This window comes from Schistocerca nitens, chromosome 1 (genome assembly GCF_023898315.1).
Source record: "Schistocerca nitens isolate TAMUIC-IGC-003100 chromosome 1, iqSchNite1.1, whole genome shotgun sequence".
NCBI classification, from domain to species: Eukaryota; Metazoa; Arthropoda; class Insecta; order Orthoptera; family Acrididae; genus Schistocerca; species Schistocerca nitens.
In genome coordinates, this window is record NC_064614.1 from 259,252,521 (window position 1) to 259,272,049 (window position 19,529).

The 19,529-nt window shown below is 44.6% G+C and overlaps 1 protein-coding gene and 1 non-coding gene across 2 annotated transcripts in view; both read right to left on the reverse strand.

The window, feature by feature from the left end:
* The window catches only part of LOC126235321 (esterase B1-like), a 107,182-nt gene that overhangs the window by 83,074 nt on the left and 4,579 nt on the right, over positions 1-19,529 (reverse strand). Inside the window, exon 2 of the mRNA XM_049944047.1 lies at positions 15,310-15,444. Coding sequence (XP_049800004.1) covers positions 15,310-15,444 — 135 coding nt within the window. The remainder of the gene's footprint in view (positions 1-15,309; positions 15,445-19,529) is intronic.
* Positions 16,353-16,427, reverse strand: Trnas-cga (transfer RNA serine (anticodon CGA)). The gene has a single exon. It is a non-coding gene; the product is annotated as a tRNA-Ser (tRNA).

The window sequence follows — 19,529 nt, forward strand, 5'->3', positions numbered from 1 at the left end:
CACGTACAACTGCCACATCTGGGCAGAGGCCACATTTCCCAGATGCTGGCGTGAAGCCGCCGTCATACCCAAACCTAAGCCCAGTAAGGACAAAAGCCTTCCTCCTAGCTACCGCCCCCCCCTCTCTTACCAGATGGTTCAAATGGCTCTGAGCACTATGGGACTTAACTTCTGAGGTCATCAGTCCCCTAGAACTTAGAACTACTTAAACCTAATTAACCTAAGGACATCACACACATCCATGCCCGAGGCAGGATTCGAACCTGCGACCGTAGCGGTCGCGCGGTTCCAGACTGAAGCGCCTAGAACCGCTCGGCCACCAGCGACCGGCGTTAAGTAGTGTGTAAGCTTAGGGACTGATGACCTTAGCAGTTAAGTCCCATAAGATTTCACACATTGGAACATTTTTGAAACTCGACTATGGGTGCTTTGTTTATGTGTCTGCACATCCATCCATCTTACGCCGTCTCAACACTATCCACCATCGTGCCATCTGTTTGGTCATGGGTGCCTTTTACACTAACACGGTTGACAGTCTGTATGCTGAAGCTGCTGAACTACCACTGTCCTACCGCCGTGATTTTCTTCTCAGCAGGTATGCATGCCGTTTGTCCGCCATGCGTGGCCACCCACCCTATGCCTCCTTATTCGATGATTCCTTTGATCGCCAGTATGGGGCGCGTCCCTCTTCTCTGTTACTTCCTGGAGTCCACTTTCAGCAATTGATACGGCGGCTTAACTTCACACTACCTGCAACTTTCCCGGTGGGTGTGAACCCTTCACGACCTTGAATTTGTGAAGCGGCCATGTTAATCTTTTCCTTCATTCTTTCCTAAGAACACTACTACAGCCTCGGTCTGTCGCCTTCAGTTCCACGACCTTCGCACGGAACTTCGCGATAGTACCTCTGGATACACTGATGGCTCTCGGACTGTGGGGTCGGGTGTGCCTTCGTCATTGGCACTTGTGTCCTTCGATATCGGCTTCCAGCACACTGCTCAGTATTTACAGCCGAGCTCTTCGCCATGTATCAGGCCACGGAGTATATCCGGCGACACAGCCTTTTCGATTGTGTCCTCTTCCTATACTCACTCGGCGCCCTTCAAAGCCTATGTGCGTTGTACACCGCTCATCCTTTAGTGCGGCGGGTCCAGGAAAATTATCACTTGCTCACTCTTGGTGGAGCCAGTGTGATGTTTCTGTGGGTTACTGGCCATGTTGGTCTGCCAGGAAACGAGGCTGCTGACGCTGCTGCCGAGCCTGCAGTCCTCGTACCTCAGCCCGCGAGCTCCTGTATTCCCTCTGACGATCTCTGTGTTGCCGTCAGTCAGGAGGTGGTGTCCTTTTGGCATCGCCAATGGTCCTCGCTTCACAGGAATAAGCTCCGGCTTATTAAGCCTCTCCCAGTGACTTGTACGATCTCCTCTCTGCCCTCCCGCCAGGATGAGGTCATTTTATGTAGGCTGCGTATTGGGCACTGCATTTTTAGCCATCGTCATTTAATAAGTGGCGCTATCCTACCACTTTGCACACATTGCGCCCAAGTTTTAACTGTGCGCCACTTGCTGACGGACAGCCCATAAAAAGGGCTCTGAGCACTATGGGACTCAACATTTTAGGTCATAAGTCCCCTAGAACTTAGAACTACTTAAACCTAACTAACCTAAGGACATCACACACACCCATGCCCGAGGCAGGATTCGAACCTGCGACAGCCCATATTTTTACCGTTTACGTTCCCGCTTGGGTTTGCCGTCTGAGTTATCGACCGTTTCAGCAAATGACGCTCGGGCTGTCGACCGCGTTTTACTCTTTATCCGCCAAAGTAATATGGCGAAGGCTATTTAATTTTTAGTTTTGGATCTCCGTTTCTGTATGGTGTTCTTTTTCGTAGCCTTTTTTCCATGCCGTATTTTTAGCCGTCTTCTATTATGTCCATTGGGATTAACGTATAGTCGTTTTCTAACTCCTCTCTGTCAGTTAGACCGTCAGCGAGAGCGCATCGCTAGCTCCTGCTACTACTAAGGCGAGTACACCGTTTGCTTCTTACATATTTTACAAACAGCAGCGACTTATTTTCAGTTATCTGTGTAATTACTAGTTTATTTTTGTAATTTCTTGCGTGTTCGAGTGCTTACTAGGTAGAACCTTTTATTTCAATAACAGTGTTTTTGTACTTATTTGCTGCGCTTAGCTTTTAAATAGTTTTTCTGGGAAAACCTAGCGTAGTTTTCGCGTCTCGTATTTCAGTGAGTGTTTCTTGATTATCAGAGTAGCTCATCAGAAGATTATCTTGGGAATTTGTCACCGTATAGAGTAGGGTAAACATAGTCATGTGTAGGGACTGTGGTTGTTGTGAGCGGACGCAAGGAGAATTGGCCACTCTTCGGGGACAGGTGGACGCTTTGTCTGTTAGGCTCATCGAGCTCGAGGCGCAGGCGTCGGCTCGTAGTGGCGTTGGGGCAACTGTGGTGAGACCTATGCCTACTTCGGTGGCCTTGGAATCACATGGAACCCCTGATGTCGCTGCGTCTTCCGGCAGTGAGCATCTTACCGGTCAGCCATCACTCCAGGGTGAATGGCGGACAGTGGTGGGCTCGCGCGTGCCTGGCCGAAAGGCGAAGGTGGGATCTGGCCGCGTGGCGGCTGCCTTACCCCTTTCCAACAGGTACGGGGTGCTTCCTAGTGGTGATGACATCGTTTCCGAGCCACCACAGGATGCCTCGCCTGTTGGGCCAGTGGCCGATTCTCCGGCAAGGTCCCGACAGTCACAGAGGGCGGGCCTATTAGTTATAGGGAGCTCCAACGTTAGGCGGGTTATGGAGCCCCTCAGGAAAATAGCGGGTAGGTCGGGGAAGAATGCCAGTGTGCACTCGGTGTGCTTGCCGGGGGGTCTCGTCCGTAATGTGGAGGAGGCCCTTCCGGCAGCTATTGAACGCACTGGGTGTGACCGGCTGCAGATAGTAGCACATGTCGGAACGAATGACGCCTGCCGCTTGGGTTCTGAGGCCATCCTTGGTTCCTTCCGGCGGCTGGCTGATTTGGTGAAGACAACCAGCATCGCACGCGGAGTGCAAGCTGAGCTTAATATCTGCAGCATAGTGCCCAGAGTCGATCGCGGTCCTCTGGTTTGGAGCCGTGTGGAGGGTCTAAACCAGAGGCTCAGACGACTCTGCGACTATAATGGTTCCAAATTCATCGACCTCCGTTATTGGGTGGAGAACTGTAGGGCCCCCCTAGACAGGTCAGGCGTGCACTACACACCGGAAGCAGCTACTAGGGTAGCAGAGTACGTGTGGCGTGCACACGGGGGTTTTTTAGGTTAGAGGGACCCCCCCTTGGGCGAAACGATAAAATACCTGACGGCTTACCAGAGAGAACATTATCATCGTTGATAAAGAACGTCCGTCCTCAGAGACCAAAAACAGGAAAAGTTAACGTAATATTGGTAAACTGCAGGAGTATCCAGGGCAAGGTTCCTGAATTAGTATCTCTTATTGAAGGAAATAGTGCGCATATAGTATTAGGAACGGAAAGTTGGTTAAAACCGGAAGTGAACAGTAACGAAATCCTAGACACAGAATGGAATATATACCGCAAGGATAGGATAAACGCCAATGGTGGAGGAGTATTTATAGCAGTAAAGAATTCAATAATATCCAGTGAAGTTATTAGCGAATGCGAATGTGAAATAATCTGGGTTAAGTTAAGTATCAAAGGTGGGTCAGATATGATAGTCGGATGCTTCTATAGGCCACCTGCATCAGCAACCGTAGTAGTTGAGCGCCTCAGAGAGAACCTGCAGAACGTCGTGAAGAAGTTTCGTGATCATACTATTGTAATAGGGGGAGACTTCAATCTACCAGGTATAGAATGGGATAGTCACACAATCAGAACTGGAGCCAGGGACAGAGACTCTTGTGACATTATCCTGACTGCCTTGTCCGAGAATTACTTCGAGCAGATAGTTAGAGAACCAACTCGTGAAGCTAACGTTTTAGACCTCATAGCAACAAATAGACCGGAACTTTTCGACTCCGTGAATGTAGAAGAGGGTATCAGTGATCATAAGTCAGTGGTTGCATCAATGACTACAAGTGTAATAAGAAATGCCAAGAAAGGAAGGAAAATCTATTTGCTTAACAAGAGTGATAGGGCACAAATCGCAGAATATCTGAGTGACCACCATCAAACGTTCATTTCTGAGGAAGAGGATGTGGAACAAAAATGGAAAAAATTCAGAAACATCGTCCAGTACGCCTTAGATAAGTTCGTACCGACTAAGGTCCAAAGCGAGGGGAAAGATCCACCGTGGTATAACAATCATGTACGAAAGGTACTACGGAAACAAAGAAAGCTTCACCATAGGTTTAAGAGTAGTCGAATCATAGCTGATAAGGAAAAGCTGAACGAAGCGAAAAAGAGCGTAAAGAGAGCAATGAGAGAAGCATTCAACGAATTCGAACATAAAACATTGGCAAACAATCTAAACAAGAACCCTAAAAAGTTTTGGTCATATGTAAAATCGGTAAGCGGATCTAAATCCCCTATTCAGTCACTCGTTGACCACGATGGCACCGAAACAGAGGACGACCGAAGAAAGGCAGAAATACTGAATTCAGTGTTCCGAAACTGTTTCACTGCGGAAAATCGTAACACGGTCCCTGACTTCAGCCGTCGCACGGACGCCAAAATGGAAAATATTGAAATAAACGATATCGGAATTGAAAAACAACTGCTATCACTTAGTAGCGGAAAAGCATCCGGACCAGACGAGATACCCTTAAGATTCTACAGTGATTATGCTAAAGAACTTGCCCCCTTTCTATCAGCAATTTATCGTAGATCTCTGGAAGAACGTAAAGTACCTAGCGACTGGAAGAAAGCACAGGTCGTTCCCATTTTCAAGAAGGGTCATAAATCAGATGCGAATAATTATAGGCCTATTTCACTTACGTCAATCTGTTGTAGAATAATGGAACATGTTTTGTGTTCTCGTATTATGACGTTCTTAGATAATACAAATCTCCTTCATCATAACCAACATGGATTCCGCAAACAGAGATCATGTGAAACCCAGCTCGCCCTATTTGCCCAAGAAATTCACAGTGCCGTAGACACTGGCGAGCAGATTGATGCCGTATTCCTGGACTTCAGGAAGGCATTTGATACGGTTCCGCACTTACGTTTAGTGAAAAAAATACGTGCTTACGGAATATCGGACCAGGTTTGTGATTGGATTCAGGATTTCCTAGAAGAAAGAACACAACATGTCATTCTTAACGGTTCAAAATCTGCAGATGTAGAGGTAATTTCGGGAGTACCGCAAGGAAGCGTGATAGGACCTTTATTGTTTACAATATACATAAATGACTTAGTTGACAACATCGGTAGCTCCGTGAGGCTATTTGCAGATGACACGGTTGTCTACAAGAAAGTAGCAACATCAGAAGACTCGTACGTACTCCAGGAAGACCTGCAGAGGATTAATGAATGGTGCGACAGCTGGCAGCTTTCCCTAAATGTAGATAAATGTAATATAATGCGCATACATAGGGGCAGAAATCCATTCCAGTACGATTATGCCATAGGTGGTAAATCATTGGAAGCGGTAACGACCGTAAAATACTTAGGAGTTACTATCCGGAGCGATCTGAAGTGGAATGATCACATAAAACAAATAGTGGGAAAAGCAGGCGCCAGGTTGAGATTCATAGGAAGAATTCTAAGAAAATGTGACTCATCGACGAAAGAAGTAGCTTACAAAACGCTTGTTCGTCCGATTCTTGAGTATTGCTCATCAGTATGGGACCCTTACCAGGTTGGATTAATAGAAGAGATAGACATGATCCAGCGAAAAGCAGCGCGATTCGTCATGGGGACATTTAGTCAGCGCGAGAGCGTTACGGAGATGCTGAACAAGCTCCAGTGGCGGACACTTCAAGAAAGGCGTTACGCAATACGGAGAGGTTTATTATCGAAATTACGAGAGAGCACATTCCGGGAAGAGATGGGCAACATATTACTACCGCCCACATATATCTCGCGTAATGATCACAACGAAAAGATCCGAGAAATTAGAGCAAATACGGAGACTTACAAGCAGTCGTTCTTCCCACGCACAATTCGTGAATGGAACAGGGAAGGGGGGATCAGATAGTGGTACAATAAGTACCCTCCGCCACACACCGTAAGGTGGCTGGCGGAGTATAGATGTAGATGTAGATGTCTTCGTGCTCTGTAGTTTTGACTTGGGCGCGTATGACCCCAGTTGTTTTTTGCTCCCTAAAGCAAATCGAAACCAAACCAGCCGCATTCTGTACCGATTGTTAATCTACAAAAATGATAGGTAATAAAAACCCAGTTGGTATTACAAATCTATCTGCATACGATATCAGTTACTATATGAAAAGTCTTCAATGTCAAAGACGCTTTGGTGGTATGTGCTCTTGTGTTGTCTCACTGAAACATCCAAAAGTTTTTTCGTTAGCCATTACTTCTCTGAAGAAAGGTTGCAGAATTTTGAAGTAAATTCGTAACTTCTACGGGCGATGTCAGTCTCATTAAATTTTTTAAGTGTACTTCAGCGTTTTCTCATAAAATACCAACATTCCAAAATAATAAAAACAACCGACGTGTCGATCGGGTTGCAGCTGCCGTCCTGAGGGTGTAAACTCGTAATCCGCAGTATAATTCACAGTGTAATTACGACTCATAGTGGTTGCGTCCAGTGCTGCGAGATGTAGTGCGATGGTGGTGAGTGAAGCCGGTTAGACTTGGGTGGTGGCAGGGGAGGGTAAGGCAGTATCGGACACCGGACTGTATTGGACAAAAGCCGTTTCCAAGCTCTAGCACTAATGACAGCACCTGTTGCGCCACTGCAGTATCACTTGTGGAGTCACAAGACCTCACGCGATTTTGAATCAAAATAACAATGCATTTCGGAGTGACAATATGTTATCTATTCCTAGTGAATTTTTCGGTGCATTAACTTAAATTTGCAGAGTTGTTTTTTATTCACAAGTATGTAATATTACATTTTTAACTTAAATTTTCAGTGTTGTTTATTGTTCACAAGTATGTAATATTACATTTTTATTGCATCTTTAGGTACAACTCATATTCTTTATATTGCAGACTAAGGCACTGTCTAGTCCAGGGTCGACCAAGAATTCCGCTCACGAGCCACACCCTGCCATGCGTGCCATAATGTGCGACCTCATTGCACACTGCCCCAATTCACACGCCACACAGTCTGAGCGTAAAGAAGAGAGAGGGGGGAGGGAGACTGCAAACGCGTCGCATTTAAAGGGCAGTGCAGTCATATATTCCCCATTTCTCAACAACATAAATGACAAACAAAACAAAGTTTCACTATTATTTAATTATTTTGGCCCGCTAAAGACGTAATATACTTTTTCTCCGGTACAAACTGTCATAAGGACAGACGCAGACAAACCCGCAGACTCTCTCACTCAGGTTGCCACGTAATCCGTGCTTCACACAGATATATCGATAGGCATATTATATTACTTTTGCTTCCTCATTATGGAGACGTGAAAACTCTTCCTGTAGGCGTCCTGGACAGTTTAAAAGTAAAAGGATTTGTCATTAAAATGGGAATTACTTTGCAGATCAGTCTGCTCCATGCACAGGGGCGCTTTCAACTGAAACGGCAAATAGTCTCGAAAACAGACGTAAGGCAGTGTCCCCAAAATGTTTAGAGGACTATTCTCGCAATTCTTTAAAGGCCACTTAAAATGGTCAAGTCCACTTAAAATGCAAGGTCTACAATCCATTGCAGGTGTTCTATGTTTCGTACTTCTACTCCTTTTTCCTTCATAGATTTGACAATAGCGAGTTCTAAATCGAAAAATCGTTTCAGGCATGCCCTTTGACTTAAACACCGTGCATTGCAGTAATACATAGGGGTCCAAAAAAATTTATCCACTGTTTAAAAGTTCATAACTGGCAAACTAATTGACGGAGTTGTCTCATCTTTGGTAGTGTAATAGTTTGTAATTCCGGCAATCGCCACACAAGCGTTGATTTGCGTTGTTTTGTTTTGTCAGATGACAGTCGCCAGATAGTCAGTGTTTTGTTCTTAGTTGCACCTAGTTACTCGAGTAAACATGGCTGGCGCAAGACTTACATTCGATGAAAGGAAGTCAGTTTTGAAGTGGAATTTTAAGTACGAAAACATTAATGATGTTTAACGGCAATGACGAAATGAGTATCAAACCGAGCCACCGACACGTTTAACGATTCGTCGCATTCGAGACAAATTTGAAGCCGAAGGCTGTGTTAAAGATGTACACAAACAACGACCTACACGATCTGTAACGGTAACAAGTCCAGATAACTCCCGTCGTGTGTTGCAACAATTGACTCGCTAACCGCAGAAGTCTGTGAGACAGTGTGCCCGTGAAACTGGAATGAGTCGCTCAAGTGTTCGGCGAATTTTGAAGACAGCAAAGTGGAAGTGCTACATCCCACGATTGCTACACGCAATGAACAAGGACGACCCAGAACGTAGAATGGAGTATTGCGAGTGGTTTACTAACATGGTGCGCAACGATGAAGAGTTTGCAGAGATGATTGTGTGGTCTGATGAGGCACAGTTCAAACTTAATGGTACAGTAAATCGCCACAATTGCATCTACTGTGCCGTCGAAAATCCAAACGTCCATGTAGACAAAGCCGTGAATTTGTTGTGTGGGTTGTCTTACCGGGGCTTCATTGGGCCATTCTTCTTTGACGGCACAGTTACCGGCGAGGTGTACCTTCAGAAGCTTCAGACATCCATTTTACCTGCCATCTGAGACTTGTATGGAGACGGAAGAGTTTACTTTCAACAAGATGGTGCCTCGGCCCACTACCAAAATCGTGTTAGGGCGTATCTTGACGAAAATCTACCAGGAAGATGGATAGGCTGTAGAGGTGCTGTGGAGTATCCACCACGTTCCCCAGACCTAGCTCCTCTGGACTTTTACCTGAGGGGAACACTAAAGGACGTCTTTTATCGACAAAAGCCACGCACATTGGATGAACTTCGAGAATCCATCGTACATTCATGTGCAAATATCCAACTGAACACGTTGCAGTCAGTAGTTCGTGCTGCAGTTCAGCGGCATCGTTTGTGTGTGGATGTTAATGGTGACCTTTTCGAACACCTACAGTGATATCTTTAAGCTGGACTTAAAGCTACACGTTCACCACAAATGAGACACCTCCGTCAATTAGTTTGCAAGTTATGGACTTTTAAACAGTGGATACCTTGTTTTGGACCCCTCCGTATATAAGGTCTCCAGTTCTTCACTAACTGCATGCCTGTAACTTCAGCACAAAGCCCTTCATGATGTTTAGAACAACTAATCAAATGGCTCTGAGCACTATGGGACTTAACATCTATGGTCATCAGTCCCCTAGAACTTAGAATTACTTAAACCTAACTAACCTAAGGACATCACACAACACCCAGCCATCACGAGGCAGAGAAAATCCCTGACCCCGCCGGGAATCGAACCCGGGAACCCGGGCGTGGGAAGCGAGAACGCTACCGCACGGCCACGAGATGCGGGCCAACTAATCCCGACTGTCGCTCGTTGTAATTTTTTGGGCTTTCACTGTCAACTAAATCTTGTCATTCCCAATCATTTCTAAAGTTTTGTGACGATAAATCGCTAGACTGCCTGTTTTTGTTGACACAGCCTCTGAACCTGTGAGTGACCTTCATACCACAAACAAAAAGCGAAGGCTAAACACCACCCACATCACGATTCTGCCGAACTGAAGAGAGTTGTGCAGACCAAAAAGTGTCTGCACCGCAATAGTATATAAGATGCCGCGCTGTATCGAGTTGGCTACTTGCAGGAAGGAACAAGCAAAGCACACACAGGCCGAACCATGGTCGGCACGTAGCCCGCACACCTGGCGTGCATGAAATTCGGCACGCGTGTGGTTGGCCCTGTTCTAGCCCATATAAGAACACTGAGAATGACAACTACCAGCGGTTATCTCTGCTTTTATAGGATGATTTCGTGCTGTACTAGACAGAACAAATAGTACAAAAAAGTTAAATTTTTACGCTTCCTCCCTACCAAGCAGAGGGGGAGAAATAAGGACATAAATGGGATGAATTAACTTGAAAGAAGTCGTAGGAAAAGCCTGATTTACCATTTCTTAAAACGAGAATCAGAATTGTGAGTGTGGAGTATTCAGAACCAATACTCAGTTCCAAGATGTTTTAATGGAAAACAAACATGTGACCATGAAACCTGATGAGAAGAAAACAATATTGTCCGATCGTGTTAAAAATTTAGGTAGTCATCTTTCCTAAATCTAGTGTAAAAATTTGCAGAGCAACTGAAAATAAGGTCTCGGTTAAGCAAGTCAAAAATGAAATGAGGTAAAGACTTTCACTATGATTTTATGGAAAGATGTAGTGAAATTACGTGTTTATGGAATATCGTCTCAATTATGCGACTGGATTTGTGATTTCCTGTCAGAGAGGTCACAGTTCGTAGTAATTGACGGAAAGTCATCGAGTAAAACAGAAGTGATTCCTGGCGTTCCCCAAGGTAGTGTTATAGGTCCTTTGCTGTTCCTTATCTATATAAACGATTTTGGAGACAATCTGAGCAGCCGTCTTCGGTTGTTTGCAGATGACGCTGTCGTTTATCGACTAATAAAGTCATCAGAAGATCAAAACAAACTGCAAAACGATTTAGAAAAGTGGCAGTTAACCCTAAATAACGAAAAGTGTGAGGACATCCACTTGAGTGCTAAAAGGAACTCGTTAAACTTCGGTTACACGATAAATCAGTCTAATCTAAAAGCTATAAACTGAACTAAATACCTAGGTATTACAATTTCGAACAACTTCAGTTGGAAGGAACACATACAAAATGTTGTGGGGAAGGCGAACCAAAGACTGCGTTTTATTGAAAGGACACTTAGAAAATGTAACAGACCTACTAAGGAGACTGCCTACACTACGCTTGTCCGTCCTCTTTTTAGAATACTGCTGCGCGGTGTGGGATCCTTACCAGATAGGACTGGCGGAGTACATGGAAAAAGTTCAAAGAAAGGCAGCACGTTTTGCATTATCGCGAAATATGGGAGAGAGTGTCACAGAAATGATACAGGATTTGGGCTGGATATCATTAAAAGAAAGGCGTTTTTCGTTGCGACGGAATCTTCTTACGTAATTCCAATCACCAACTTTCTTCTCCGAATGCGAAAATATTTTGTTGACACCGACCTACATAGGGAGGAACGATCACCAAGATAAAATAAGGGAAATCAGAGATCGTACGGAAAGATATAGGTGTTCATTCTTTCCGCGCGCTATACGAGAATTGTGAAGGTGGTTCGATGAACCCTCTGCCAGGCACTTAAATGTGATTTGCAGAGTATCCATGTAGATGTAGATGTAACACTTACTTTAGAATGGGTAAGCAATATTCGCAATATGGTGCAATAAGTGAAGGAAACGAATCTCCACAGTCGTATCATTAACAAACTTTATTTCGAACAACTAGTTTCAGCGCAATACTCACGCCATCTTCAGGTTCATTATAATCAAAAGAATGGTTTAATTCCTTGGCCCGGGTATCGTATAACCCATATAATGCTAATTCTTGTGAACTGCATACACTAAGTGTGTATACACGGGCCAAAATCAAAGTACTCTTTTGTTTTATAGTGGACCTGAAGATGGCGTAAGTGTTGCGCGTAAACTAAACATTTGAAATAAATTTCTTTGATTATACGGCTGTGGTGGTTCGTTTTCTTGTGGCGTTTCGCTGACGTATCGCAGTGTCACCCACCTGGTAACAGCGTCCTCGTTTGCTATTTGCTAATTAGAGCTTCACCATATATAGCAGCAAGAAATTTCCTTTGTTGTGATTGGCTAAAACACTCGTGCTGGAAGCTACCTTGCATCGCTAGAGAACTCCAGTTTCATTGATAGTACTCCCAATCTAATGGAGATAGCCACGGTGATGGGTGTGTATGACTACTCACGGTGTAGAAATTAACAATTGTGAAGTAAATTAATTGTTTATTAAAGAGGACATCGGGTGACGCACGAAGTAATCGACTACGATTGTGATGGCAGTGGCCATTTGTTACGGAAAATCATATTATTAAACGTGTCGTGATCGGACGCGAATGTGACTACGAAGCTAATTTGAGCCGCGCAGAATAAATTTTAAGCACTGCCACGGACGTTCAAATTTCTGTATAAACCTGGTGATAAGTGTGACTGTAATCAAAGAGAGCAGAAATAATTTTGTTTGAACGCGGTGCTGTGGCAAGATTTACAGGTCGTAATAAAACATGGGATCCCAGAAAATACATGATGTTTTCTTTTCTGCATTTAAATCCTCACTTTCCAACTGTTTTCATCGAACAGCGCTACAATAACTCCGAGGCCACCATCCGGTGCCATCGTCTGCTGCGTCTTGAGAAGATACCAGGTAGAAGTCGTCTAAAGAAACTTTGTGTGAGGTGTGACAGGCTTGCGAATCTCCAGTCACAGTCCTCGCGTGTGCGATCTGTCTGTTACAGCCAGACAACAGGAGCACGTAACTTGTTAATACAAGGGGAGTGTTGAGAAATCGTGAAGACTTAATGTCGAACACAACTGAATCGACGAGTTTGCAGCGAGACGCAGGTTTCAGCAAGGAATAATCTGACAGATCTTTTGATATATTAGGTGAGGTGATGGCGAAGTTCAAGTATATAATCATTTACGATCCACGCAAAACATTTTTGCAACGAAAATAGCTCTTCTACACATTACTAAAGTTTTAAACGACCAAAAAGAAATGGTGAAGAAAATATAAATAAAGCAACGAACATATACTCTTAAGACACCGAATTTTATAATCTTATTAAATAACGTATAAAAATAATATAATTTCGAAATCTTTCGTGCCTGGAACTACTCGATCTTCCTCTAAGTGGCGGGTTGAAGTTTGGGATCGAATATCTCTAAGATGTTATACACTGTGATTGGAGATGTGACAAAATCTGCTGAATCCTAATGAGTACTCAGCTGTCTGAAGCTGATTTCTACTTCCTCTTCCAGCAAGGTTTCTGATGCGTAAAGCATCCTTTACATGATCCAGATCGTGATGAAATTCGAACTGGAGATTTGCTGATTAGTGCATATTTACTGGACGACACTAGTTCAATCAAGCCTAGACGTTCAATACCGCGGTTCGATCGCTTCCGCTTTGTTACTTTGTGCCAGGAAAGGCTCTCAACAAGGGAAGTGTCCAGGCGTCTCGGAGTGAACCAAAGCGATGTTGTTCGGACATGGAGGAGATATGGAGAGACAGGAACTGTCGATTACATGCCTCGCTCAGGCCGCCCAAGGGCTACTACTGCAATGGATGACAGCTACCAACGGATTATGGCTCGGAGGAACCCAGACAGCAACGCCACCATGTTGAGTAATGCTTTTCGTGCTGTACAGGACGTCGTGTCACGACTCAAACTGTGTGCAATAAGCTGCATGATGCGCAACTTCACTCCCGACGTCCATGGCGATGAGTGTCGCATATGCCTTCAACCAGACAATCGTCAGAGACGTGTTTGGAGGCAACCCGGTCAGGCTGAACGCCTTAGACACACTGTCCAGCGAGTGCAGCAAGGTGGAGGTTCTCTGCTGTTTTGGGGTGGCATTATGTGGGGCCGACGTACGCCGCTGGCCATGGAAGGCGTCGTAGCGGCTGTACTATACGTGAATGACATTACCGACGGATAGCGCAACCATATCGGCAGCATATTGGCGAGGCATTCCTCATGGACGACAATTCGCACCCCCATCGTGCACATCTTATGAAAGACTTCCTTCAGGGTGACGACATCGCTCGGCTAGAGTGGCCAGCGTGTTCTCCTGGCATGAAGCCTATCGAACATCCCTGTGATAGATTGAAAATAGCAGTTTATGGACGACGTTACCACCAACCACTCTGAGGAATCTACGCTGAATCGCCGTTGAGGGCCGCGCAGGGTAGTTGCGCGGTCTACGGCGCCTTGTCACGGTCCGTGTGGCTCCCCCCCCCCCTCCCCCCGTCGGAGGTTCGAGTCCTCCCTCGGGCATGGGTGTATGTGTGTCGTCCTTAGCGTAAGTTAGTTTAAGTTAGATTGAATAGAGCGTAAGCTTAGCGACCGATGAACTCCGCAGTTTGGTCTCATAAGACCTTACCACAAATTTCCAATTTCGCCGTTGAGGAGTGGGACAATCTGGACCAACAGTGCCTTGATGAGCTTGTGGATAGTATGCCACAATGAATATAGGCATGCATCAATGCAAGAGGACGTGCCACTGGGTATTAGAGATACTGGTGTGTACAGCAATCTGGACTGCCACCTCTGAAGGTCTCGCTGTATGGTGGTACAACATGAAATGTGAGGTTTTCATGAGCAATAAAAATGATTTTTATGTTGATCTCTATTCCAATTTTCTGTAGAGGTTCCGAAACTCTCGGAACCTAGGTGATGCAAAAATTTATTTTATGTGTGTTATGTAACGTGAAAGTAAGAAAAAACTCGTAAGACGACTACAGAATAAACGAACTAATGGTTATCCTGAGCTGTCGTTCTTGAACCCTCGTGAAGGTCCTGCGCCGCACCAAGACAGATTCTCTTGTTTCACGAAACTTCGGGTGAAATGCTTCGGAACTTCGGGCGATGCGCTGTCCTGGCTTTTTAAGCAAAACCCCTCGTCAATCGATTGCTCTCTGTATGCTGAGATGACGTAATCTTCTCTACGTCAACAAACTATCACTGTGGCTTAAAACGGCTCCTCTGAGCGCGAATATAAGCCGTATGTTAGCTTAAACATTGACCTAAGGCACTTCTTTCACGCTTCCATTCATTCTGCGCGTAAATAAATTAAACATACTGCATATGTAATAATCTGTCGTGATTGCTCTTGTAATGTATAAAATTTACAATTTTATGCGTTTCGGCTACTGAGTCACGGACACTGGCTGTGTATTGATGTCCTCGTAAAATGATTCTGAAGATGGTTTGATGCTGAGAGCGCAAAAAATAATAAAATTTATGTAATTAAAAAGCGATCAGGACGTAGTATCGCATTATCTAGAGCAATTATTATCGCAGACACATTTAATTATTATATGCCATTGATTGACAAAATATAGACATATAAGTTTCAGCCGTATTTCAGAACGACGCCTGTCACAGATTATGCATTCATTAATCATTCAGTTTTCCAAGTATTTTCAAATACCTAAGACTAAACAGTTAAATTACTTTTGCAGTACTCACCCGAAAGCGGAGGTCTCCGACCGGTGGCGCAGCATAAGGCACCCCGAAGAATCTGTTGTACTCTGTTCCTAGGATACTAGTAGTACGGACACCTCTCAGGAGACCTTGTTCCACCTTTGCAAACACATCTGTCGCCTGAGAAACAACATAAAGGGCTGTTATTATCTATTGTCTGTTTGCTCAGCTATAATGAATACGTTTTACTTGGTGACTAAACGACTGAATCAGTTTCATCACTTAATTACTACGTACACGAAGATTTTGCCTCAACTCTGCTGTTCAGTGGTTTACAAAAAAAAGCATTAACGTCACACATTTCCTGCGTTCCCTACGAGTACTATTTCTTTCAGCGTCCGATCGGTCACGAAATTAAAACCATAGTGAAAATTCAGCGAAGCCATGTGCATTTGTGTTGCACGATGCCTCTATTATGCTTGTCTATCGCGTCACGTCGCGTATTTCAGTTCTGATCACACACGTACGTGAAGATGGCCAGCGTCTCCTGCCAAGTGTGAAGTTCTCCGAAGGGTTTCGCCTGATTTCAAGCAGTCTGTTTAATAAGTGTCATACGTTTCCCTCATCACGACAAATCTGCAAACTGCAAGTGCAGCAAAGATGCTCTTGCAGCGTTTCCGATGAGAAGTTTTTGATAACCCGCCGAAAAATCTGGACTTGGATCCCTCTGATTTTCATCTCTTCGCTCACATGGACAGCACACATGAGGACAGCATTTACGCACAGACACCGAGCTCCAGACCAGCGCAGGGAATCGAGTAAAATCACAGGCGACTGCTTTCTATGGCGAGGATATTGGAAAGTTGGAACCATGCTACGAAAAGTGTCTAGGTCTGAGCAGCGACTATGGAAGGTGTAGTTAAAACTTTTTTTTTTTATTTTCACTGTGGTTTCCATTTCGTGACGGATCGGAAGTTGAAAAAAAAAAAAGATAGCCCTCGTATTTCGTGCGTAGGGTCGTTTGGATACATGATGCGACTATTATCAGTCGTCATCGATGCAAAAACTTCCTGGCAGATTAAAACGGTGTGCCGGACCGAGACTCGAACTCGGGACCTTTGCCTTTCGGGGACAAGTGCTCTACCAACTGAGCTACCCAAGCACGACTCACGCCCCGTCCTCACAGCTTTAATTCCGCCAGAGAATTTCTAGAACCATCATCGATGCATTTTTCTAACCGATACATGGGCATGTATCGGTTCGAAAATTGCACCGATGAGACTGATATCAGTCGAAACCGATTTGCAACAAGATAAATAAATTATTTTTCTGCGACTGATTGCTGCATTATTTATAATTTTAAGCCGTTATTTTGGTTTTACTTGTTAGGCAGCCAGTTTCGGCATTAAATTATGTCGTCTTCAGGCCTGCGTATATCGAGTAACCCTTGTATTAGAAACCAATTCAGCACTGTTAACTGGTATCGTGAACTATTTGACAGTTGCTGACAGCTGTCCAAGGAGCGCACTTGCCCGTGGGACAAAAATCTTCACGATTCCAGTTGACAGTGCTGCATTGGTTTCTAACTCGAGGGTTACTCGATATACGCAGGCCTGAAGATGGTATAACGTAATGTCGAAACTGGTTGCCTAACAAATAAAACAAAAATAACGGCTGTTGGTATTTTCTTATTGGAAATCGACCAGCCGAAGCCTCGCACTCCAGACATGGGATGGAGTTACATTTACAGAATATTTTTCTTCCAGTGCAGTGCTTCGGTGATTTTTTTTCCCTATAAGACTTTCACCATTCTGTAATGTATGTCTTAAAATGTATGTATTGTCCACCTTTAATTTTTTTAAATTTAAAATAGTTAATCACTCCTCATGTTCCTTATCTCATTCTTGTTATATTTTTAAAAATCCTCTTTGCTTAAGAGCGGAGTATTGTACCGGTGACATTCCCCCCGCCCAATATGGGTCGACGGAGATGAAATTAACAATAAGGAAATAAATCTTCGTACCATACTGCAGACGCACGTTATCCATCATGATGGTACAATTGTCATTAGTAGTAGTGTAAATTCCTAAGAGAAACCTCATTCTTCAGTTTCTTTTTTTCTTGTAAAAAAATATTCCAAAATGTATAACGGTTCAAAAGAAAAATGTGGGTACTCAGGTTTCACTTTGCTGAAAAAAAAATCTACATAATGCGTAAGTTCTATGAGGAAAGGATTTGGCAGTGCTTTTACATAAGTATATTTGAGAGCAGAGGTATAGATTTCATCGACAGAAACCTGTGCTCATTAACTTAAATCTGCGATCGAGGAGTAGAATAAAAAACCTTTCCAGTAGTTTATATGTACTATGTGTATTGTGTCGCTGTCTGCGATGGAGTGTTGCTAGTATTGATGCCGATGTGGTTGGAAACCAAGAAACTTATGAATGGCGTCACCATGACGTTTATCGATTGAGTATTACATATTAAGGACCACTAACTGATGAATGTGTTTGAGAATATTTTTTATCGAAAATTGTGTTCTTTACTACGAAACTTTGTTACTGAGAATTGGTGGCACAATTTTTCTATTTTTGGTAGTTACAGTCATGTAGAATAGTCTGAAACGTAACACTTTCGCCATTTCATTGTTCTTGTACATGCTTTCGACACTTTCTACAGCCATTTTCAAGTGCTACGTTATATCCTACGGCAATTCGCCGCATTACATGCTGTAGCACGGCATTCAGTATGGCTATTTACAGTAGGATAGTAATGAAACCCTTGAGAGCTATTACTGGTAGCTGAATCTTAAACACTGTCCAACGAAATGTAAGAGGTCAAGTGGCAGAATCGTTGTCATTTAGAAAAATGTGGAATTCTGCGTGGGAGAACGCAATTGGTACCCCTTTTTGTCCCTCGCCCCACCATTTGACATCATTAACACGCAGCGTGGTTCACTACATCACATTATAACAGCGCCAAGCATCCGCGGTGCAAAAGAGTAGAGAGGAATGGTGTATGTTATTACAGGGTCCAGTGAGACCACCGCCCATTTTCGACATCGACGTGCAATAAACACTCACAGACTGCAGTTTGCAGCACTAGCCACTAGCAGTGGAGGATATACAATATAATGCGTGTCGGGGATGCGGAAAATGGTACTGTCGTTGTCGTAATGCGAAAACGGAGCGATTTATCTTACGTCCAAAAGGTTATGAACAATGGCTTTCGGACCAAGTATGGAAGCATTTCCGAAAACAGCCCAGACTGTAAACTTTTCGCGTGCCGCAGTGATCAAAGTACACCGTGCGTAGCAAAATCACGCTACCCAAATCCGGCGCCGAGGCAACTGTACCGCACCACGGGCCATAGATGACTGGGGTGAGCGACGGCTGATGTGTGAGGGCGAATAGACATGAAACTATATGTCAATTGAAGGTGGAGAAGGGAAGAAAGGAAAGGGAATGGGAGAGATAACTGCTGTCAGCTGCACTGGGACATTACGCGGAATCAGCGGCGACGAGTGAAAATGTGTATCGGTTGGGGATTCGAACCCGCGATCTCCTGTTTTCTAGGCAGGTGCGGTAACCACTGGGCCATCCGGGACACAGTGTTATCGCAACTGCACGGACTACCTTGGCTCACATCACGGGTGACCCACACTCCCTCTGAGCGCCACCTATCGCAGCCCCTGTCCATTTCCTCCATATTCGCTCTTCCGAGACTCCCACCGGAGGTCGGACGTGTTTGTGCATCTGCGCTGAAGATGATGGATTCATTCCCCAGCTAGGCCTATCACATTATATGAATGAGTGGTGTCTGTTCTTTCGGGCATGTGCGAAAGAACAGACACCACACATTCGTGTAAGACGTGCAGTTGTTGAGCAACTGATCGTCCAGATGAACCAAGGTGTAGCCAACGTTCGTTCAGCGAACGATACTGCGTGTATGCTACGCAGTAGGTGCCTGCTTCATGCACCCATGCTGACTGTTGTTCACCGGCGACGGAGACTGGAATTTGCACGTACCAGTACCGGAAATGGAAGCCACTGAGGGCGACAGATGTCCTTTTCGGATGAATCGTACACGTGTGCGTTGTCGTGTACGGCGTGAAACTTCTGAAAGCACACCCTGGAACAGAATTCGGAAGGTTCCAGGCCGGAGCAGTGAGCATTATGGTCTGAGGAATATTTTAGTGGTTTCGTCATTCTGGAAAGCACGGTGGATCAACACAAGTGTCCATCTATCCTCGCGGACCGTGTTCA